The sequence below is a fragment of the Cynara cardunculus genome (assembly GCF_001531365.2).
Source record: "Cynara cardunculus var. scolymus isolate 2C chromosome LG 5, CcrdV1, whole genome shotgun sequence".
NCBI lineage: Eukaryota > Viridiplantae > Streptophyta > Magnoliopsida > Asterales > Asteraceae > Cynara > Cynara cardunculus.
Window position 1 is genome coordinate 31,039,489 of NC_037532.1, and position 7,911 is coordinate 31,047,399.

At 35.0% G+C, this 7,911-nt stretch overlaps 2 protein-coding genes across 2 annotated transcripts; both read right to left on the reverse strand.

Annotated features, from left to right (window-relative positions):
- Positions 1–1,022: 1,022 nt before the first annotated feature.
- Positions 1,023–1,649, reverse strand: LOC112513575. The gene has a single exon (XM_025119878.1). It carries the CDS (start codon positions 1,644–1,646, stop codon positions 1,125–1,127), a length of 522 nt encoding a protein of 173 aa, XP_024975646.1. The 5' UTR covers positions 1,647–1,649; the 3' UTR covers positions 1,023–1,124.
- Positions 1,650–4,363: 2,714 nt separating this feature from the next.
- On the reverse strand, positions 4,364–7,649 carry LOC112512692 (acidic leucine-rich nuclear phosphoprotein 32-related protein). Its single transcript, XM_025118789.1, has 2 exons — positions 6,366–7,649; positions 4,364–4,971 (listed from the first exon to the last, which is right to left on the reverse strand). Exons 1-2 carry the CDS (start codon positions 7,470–7,472, stop codon positions 4,690–4,692), a joined length of 1,389 nt encoding a protein of 462 aa, XP_024974557.1. The 5' UTR covers positions 7,473–7,649; the 3' UTR covers positions 4,364–4,689.
- Positions 7,650–7,911: the final 262 nt, after the last annotated feature.

Here is a 7,911-nt window from a genome sequence, read left to right on the forward strand (position 1 = left end):
AAAAAATTATATTATTAAACCAAATATAAATTACTTCGTTGTTGTACATAAATTAAATTATAAAAAAATTGAATTAAAAAATTACACAAAAAAATGAGGAATTTCAAATAGTTAATTTAATACTAATATCGATATATTTTTGTCAAATTTTGATAATATCTTCAAACATATATTTTATTCAACAATAAAAACATTATCGCTTTCTCAAAATCACATAAAGTCATATTATAACATCGACTGAGATAAAAAATAAAATAAAATATTAAAATTACGATGTATCTCGTTGCTTTGCGCGAGTAAGCTTCTAGTATTATAAAACGTTCGACAAAAAACTCTTAAAAATCATTTTTTTATACATAAAGTACTGTATATTGATGCATATTATTTAAAATTCAAGATTACAAGTAAATTATGCATAAGTACAACTTATTAAAACTTAATGTTTGAATTCGTGTAACTAACTGCGGATAAACATAATCAAATAGAGGATAAACATCTTATTTAAATATAAAAAATTCAAAACATAATTAAGATAATCATTAAATTCTAACATAATACTTAATTATTATTTTTAAATAAATTATTTTATTAAATAAAAAATAAATTAGTTCATTTTTAAATTTCAATTAAATTATAATAAAGAATTTGAATTAAAGAAGTTACACAAAAACAAAAACTTTTAAATAGTTAATTTGATACTAATATTGCTTATTTTTTTCAAAATTTTATAATATCTTCAAATTTAGATTTCACTCAAAAATAAAAAGATTTTTTTTCTCAAAACCACATAAAGTCACATTATAACATCGATAGACCCATTATATAAAATGAAACAATAAAATCAAGATGTATCTCGATGTATTACACAAGTACCCTTTTAGTTATTATTAATAATAAAATTATCATTTAATTACTTAAAACGTGTAATAATTATACAATATATCATTTTTATTATAAACATTTATTTTGATAAATAATAATTTCAAATCATGATTCAGTTATGTTCCAAAATATTTAATCAAATTTATTATATATATTTATAAAATTTTGTGGAAAAACCATCGTTACAGGCTGAAATAGATATACAACAATAAATGCATAGGGATTGACCATCGAAGGATCGGTCAACCAAAGCACTGGTCGCCGGGAACCGGAACCGGACCAGGCAGCGAACCCTGTTGATAAAATTGCAACCCAAACACCACCAAGATCGCCACCAACGACAAGTACGACAATCCTTCAACAGCACCCAACAACCCAAACGGTCCATTTGGTAGACCCGACCCGGTTTTCGATTTCGTATACAAAGACCAACCCACAATCCCCACCACCGCCAAGTAGCTCACACCTTCCAACGCACCGATGGATCCGGCAGGCCCAGGCGGAAGGCCGCAGCCGCTGGTCTTCAGGGTGTAGAGAGACCACCCAATGACTGGTGTGGCGATTAAACCACCGGCAATTGCCAGTTTCTCGGCAATCCCATTAGTGGAAACTTCTTCGCCGGTTTGTTTGGCCATGGATTTGACGTTGAGGCGGCGATGGGAGGAGCACGACGGTTGATTGTACGGAAAACATCGAGAGATGGATGGTGTTAGAGGGATTGAGGTGGAAGAAGGGGAATGGAGTAACATTTTTGTGAGGTTCATCCTGTCGAGAGAGATAAGATGTGATGAATGGTGGTGGTAAAGGAAATAAATTGGTGCAAGACGATGAAACCGAGCGTTAAGTTAAAGCAAATAAAATAAATTTAATATTTTTTATTTAAATAAAATAGTTGTAATAATCTTTTTAATAATATATGTTAGACAATGCTAAGGGTTGGTAGGGTGTGGGCAGGGCGATGGGTGGGATAGTTCAAACCAAGACGATTGTTCCAATTCTATTGAGAGATTTCATTATGGTTCTTACCAACCAAACGTGTAGTCAAATTCCTTCAGAGTCAAATTTTTTTGATGGATTCCATTTCCATCAAATTCTATTCTGTGAACCAAACAATCCCTAAGAAATACTATGAAATTTTCTATCATTGCTAAAATCACATAATTATTGACAACTGAGGCATCGACATAAAAAAATTTCAATAATACTAACAACCTTTAAAAAATAAAGACCAATATATAATAATAGAGAATTATAGATAAATATTGATTTAATTTCATATATTATAGATAAATATTGATTTAATTTCATTTATTCTATTACTAGGTTCGATCCCGTGTATTATACGGGGTAATTTTAAAAAATTAAATCATGTCAAGAAACTTATCTTACATATATGAATGTTCATCGAAAGTACGATGTTACTTCAGACTTGTGCTCTTGAAATAACTCTGAAATATAACTCTGAAGAATAACTCTGAAAAAGACTCTTCATACTTGAATTTAGAAAAGAAGCTATGTCAATAATTAGTTAAAATGAAGGTAACCCTATAATAAAATTAAATTTAGAAATGGAACTATATCGGTAAATTGAATTTAAACTTAAAAGTAAATTTATAATGACTATTCAGATTTGTACTCTTGAAATAACTCTGAAGAATGACTTCAAACAACTCTGAAGAATGACTTCAAACTTGTAATCTTGAAATAACTTTGAAGTAAAACTCTTCAGACTTCAGAGCTCTGTATAGGCAAACCAGAAGCTATGCATAGTGCTCCGCCTGGAAAATAAGACTTCAAAGTTCAGGTGAGCTAACTATGAATAATGGCTCTTCAGACTTGTACTCTGGAAATAACTCTGAAGTAAAACTCTGAAGAATGAATTTTCAGACTTGTACCCTTGAAATAACTCTGAAATATAAAATCAATCCCACTAATTCAGAGTTTAAACTTTTAAGTCTGAAAAAAAAAGACTTTTAAGTTCGGGTGAGCTAAGTCTGTTAAAAGAAAACTTCAGAATTCAGGTGAGCTAACTCTAAAGAATGACTCCTCAAACTTGTACTCTTCAGACTTGTAGAAGAATTCAGAGTTCAGACTTCTTTTCCTAAGTAAAAAAAAAAAAAAAGACTTCAGAGTTCATATTTCAGAGTTCGGATGAGCCAAGTCTGAAAAGGCAGACTTCAGAGTTCGGATGAGCTAACTCTTTGGAATGACTCTTCAGACTTGTACTATTAAAATAACTCTAAATTGTAACTCTGAATAATGACTTTAGACTTGTACTCTTGAAATAACTTTGCAGTAAAACTCTGAAAAATGACTTTGAAGAATGACTCTGAAGTATAACTCTAAAGAATAACTCTAGAGTATAACTCTGAAGAATAACTCTGTAGAATGACTCTGAAGAATAACTCTGAAGTATAAATCTAAAGAATGACTCTGAAGTATGACTCTGAAAAATAATTCTGAAGAATAAGTCTGAAGTATAACATCATTTTTTTGGGGAATCAGTTACCACATTAATTAATTAACCCAAGAATAAAATCAATTGCATCCTAAATTAGTGGAATTGATTGAATAAGAGGATACATGTCAACCAAATGTGTCTAATTGAACTGCTAATGTAAAGTGTGTCTAGATACGTTCAAATGAATATAATTGAACTGATAATGTAAATTGTGTTCCGATACGTTATTAGGCAGGAAAACAAGATAACCGTCTCACTAAAAGATGACACGTGTCACTCAAGTTACTTATTTATTATATGTATAGATTATTATTGGTTAATTAATTTGAAGGTTTTGCATTTTCATAAATCATGGATATTCACATTCTGTCATTCTGTGTGTGTATATATATAAAATTAATTAATATTATAAGTGCGGATTCTAGTTTTAATAATAAGTTTTAATTTATAAATAAAATTGAATAATAATATTTACATGCAACCTAAAATAGAAAATAAAGTAAGTAAAAGGTACAAGGGATCAATTTTTGTTCCAAATATCGAAATACATCACCACCACTCCACATGCCAGATAAAATAAGACAACAAAATTAAAAACATAATAAAATAAAAAGAGTGTTGTCCTAGCCTAGCCAAGCCGAGCCAGGTTTCATGCATGATGAGTTGATGACCATGTGAGCCGAATCCGCCTGGCATCCAATAAGATCTCAACATCTGTCCATCGTCACTCAGCCAACATTTCCAACCGAGAAGCACCAGAAGTTGCAACTTGACGCAAATCAATACGACACCGATTCAAAACTCACACCCGCCCCATTCCGGACCTCAATCGTGTTTCCAAGTACACACCACATGGATCAACCCAAACCCAGAACCCAGAACCCAAACCCACTCTGAATCCCCATTTTTTGTATTTTGATTCCTTATAAAATTCCATCCTTTTGAAACTTTCCCTCCATTCTTAAGAGGGGATTCAACTGTCATTCAAAATATGCTTCTCTTTTTCCCTCTATCATCAACTGCCATTTGAATCTTCTTGTTATATATATATATAACGTTTAAATCAAACAACTTTACTTCCCAACCCATCATTCCAAAGTGTTGCTTTTTTCCCTCCAAATATCATTCATCATGTTTTCTTCATTAAAAAACAAAGGGTAGTTGTAGTAGTAAAACTCAAACACTAGTTTACAGTTTTTTTCATCAAAAACCATTACCACTTTTCTTCTCTCTCTCTCCCTGCATAACCCCATTTTCATCAAACATGACACCACCCTCCAGCTCCAGCACCAGCTCCAGCACCACCAGCAAACCATTGAATCCTTCCATCTTTTTCCCCCCAATCTTTAGTCGTGCTTTGATGATTTCGGAGGCTGATGATTCTCGTCACCACCATCATCATCGTCATCGTTGTCGTCTCGTTTTCTCTTACTTGAAGAAGATGGAGGGTGCACCCTACCCTCATTCTCTTCATCATCGTCACCATCATCATCTTCTTCTTCATCATTCTCCTCTTCTTCTTCGTCGTCTTCTTCCACTTCAGGACCATCTTCATCCCCAGCTACTCCATCTTCTGCAACTTGGGCAACTGGTTGCACCAGGTACCCTGTACCAACATCCTCTTCTTCCTGCCATCAACAAAATCACACTGAATTCAGAGAAAGATAACATGAAAAACAAAGATTTGCTTCCAAAATTGTATACCATCATCAAATATATACACACACACATACATAGATGTCCATAATTGAGGCAAGACTGCAAATTTAGTTGGATAAAATAGTAGAAAATTTCTTCTCTCAAAGAAAAATCCTCCAAAATAATATCAATAAACCAAATTCTATCAAACAAATTTAACACCAGTGTTCATTGGATTTAATGATTGGAGAAAAAATATATTTCCACTGGCTTCCCCTAGCATTTTGCAAAGATTTTCTTACCATGATTCATACCCATGGGCCACACAAGTAATTGCTCCTAGTCTCGCCCTAAAAAAGTCTAAAAGATTGATATTTTCAGATTGTTATTCCCCTGGCATACAACATTTAGCATACTTGCATTCAGATATTAACATAAACCCACCATAAATTAAGAGTTACAAGGACAAGGAACCAGACATACAGAAATTATACAAAGTAACAGAAATTTTGAAAAGTTGCAAAAATAACTTCAAGAGGTAAAAAACAAACAGAAGGCTCCACCACACTGAGCAGATCTTCACATAGTACATATATCAAGAAACATGTTAACAGAGCAATTTCCTAAAATCCAAAGCATATGTTAACAGAGCAGACTTCGGTCAAGTTCCCAAAATCTATATATATATATATATATATATATATATATATATATATATATATATATATATATGCCATACATCAAGTGAAGTTCTACAACATGCCCTTTCATATTCAAAGAGAAGGAATACAGAAATATTTTAATTCTGTGTGACAGAAAAAATCAATTATGGGTATTTCATTAAAGCATTAACCAGAGATAAAGATAAACATTAAAGTCATATACATGAACCGTTCACAGATATAATCTAGATTTTTTAAGAGTAGCCAATGTAACCAGGCTGAAGAACCATCATTTTCATGGGACAATTTATTACCCGCATCATCAAAAAAACACAGAAAGTTCATGGCCTTGCTCTTGTTCTCACACAACCACTAATTCACCCCCAATACTATCAATGCACACCTCAGGAAAAAAGTCTGCTCAAAACATGATGACCAAGAATAAGGGGGAAGTTTTGAAGTCCTTTGATGCACCAAACTACTACCAAAATGATGAATTGGTCAATCGGACCTCAAAAATTGCTCATAAGTCATAACGTGCACATGAAAATGAGCCTCCTAGTAGATAAAGTCACAATCAGGCAACTAAAATTATGCATTTATGCATGAACAACCAAATATTACCAAGAATTTTTACAAATCAAATTAAAAGCAAACCCAAATTGCAAAAAAAGGTTTAGACATGGTAAAGAAAATATTAAAGCAAAGAAAAGAGATACTACCTCATCCTCAGCCTCTTCATCATCTTCGAAATCTCCTTCTTCAACACCAATTTCCTCTTCTCCAGTCTCCCCATCATCATCCTCATCTCCATCTTCCTCTCCCTGATCATGACCGTCAATCTCACCTTCTGTGCTAGTTATCCACCCAGTACTCCCCGGCTCAGCAAAATCACCTTCGTCATTGTCAACCTCCTCGTCATCATCGTCTTCGTCATCATCTTCAACCCCATCTTCTTCATCATCACTATCCTCAATCTCATGAACCTCAACCACATCCTCCTCATCTTCTCCTTCTTCTTCATCAATCTCATCTGAATCATTATCATCGTCACCATCCTCATCATCATCCTCAACATCAACGGCATGAAAACCATTTGCCTGACCAGCCAGACCGTTAGACCCGTTCCCATTCACCCCTCTCACAATCTCCGCCTCCTCCTCATCTGCATCGCTCTCATCATCTTCATCCACGTCAACCACGCCGTCTTGCCCTATGTTATGCCCATTAGCCAACCTATTTGGCCCCTTCTCCTCACCATCGATCTCCCCACTTCCAGGATCATCCTCTTCCTCCTCTTCATCCTCCTCTTCATCATCATCGTCATCCTCATCATCTGATTCAGGCCGCTCGTTCTCATCAACATCCATCTTATCTAAATACTTTAACGACTTAATCAACCCAAACACCCTGGATCGGTAATCTTTAACCCTCGTAACCGGACACTCATACAGATCAAGAGAAACGAGCCGTAGCTCAGCCAATGGCCTCAAATCGTCTATCTCTTGAATCCGATTATTCGACAAATCCAGGTCCCGTAACGACTCCAGACCAGCCTGAACCAAAAATTCCAAGCCGCCAGCGATCCGATTGTCGGATAAAATCAACTTCTGAAGGTTTTGTAAGCGCGGGAACTGTTCAAGCGATGAAACACCTATATTTGCAATGGATAGGTGTTGTAGGTGAGGGAACTTTTGGAATAGAGATGGGTGCGGTAGACGACCGTGCACGCACTTCACGGCTCCGTCGAGGGTTAACGTCCGCACCGACGCCACATCTGTTTGGCCGTCTAACGCTGTCTCCACCGCCCTCTCCCAGATCTCGTCCATCGGCGGCTCAAATTTAGGTTTCTTATCAACACATGTAAATACCTAACAAAATTGAAATGATAAATTACAAACCCTGACTGACAGATGAGAAGTCCCTAGACCTAATCGGAGAAATCAACAGCAAAAACTGCTTAAACCCTAAATTTTCCCGGTGTCTTTTCTCCCTAAAAATTTTCTGATTGTTCTTCTGTCAATATGATAATGGAGCCCCGAGTAATCACACAATCCTATTGCTTGGGTTAAACAAACCTAACCCTAGAGTTTAGATATTTTGTCTGGTTCTGGATTGGGATGGAATCCTCATCGTCAGATCGTGAAGACACGGATCGATGACGTGGGAGAAATCTACGGTCCAGATGTGTGGCTTGTGTGTTTGTTGTGGTTCTCACGAAAAAATAGAGATATCGCGACGGATTACGAATATGCCTTGGAGATTCCA

Bases quoted from the DNA above. Each gene is read 5' to 3' on its own strand.
- LOC112513575 (XM_025119878.1), bottom strand. From the start codon at position 1,646: ATGAACCTCACAAAAATGTTACTCCATTCCCCTTCTTCCACCTCAATC.
- LOC112512692 (XM_025118789.1), bottom strand. From the start codon at position 7,472: ATGGACGAGATCTGGGAGAGGGCGGTGGAGACAGCGTTAGACGGCCAA. The intron at 4,972-6,365 runs GTAGTATCTCTT...TGTTGATGGCAG, and splicing joins ATGAAGAGGCTGAGGATGAG to GAAGAAGAGGATGTTGGTAC.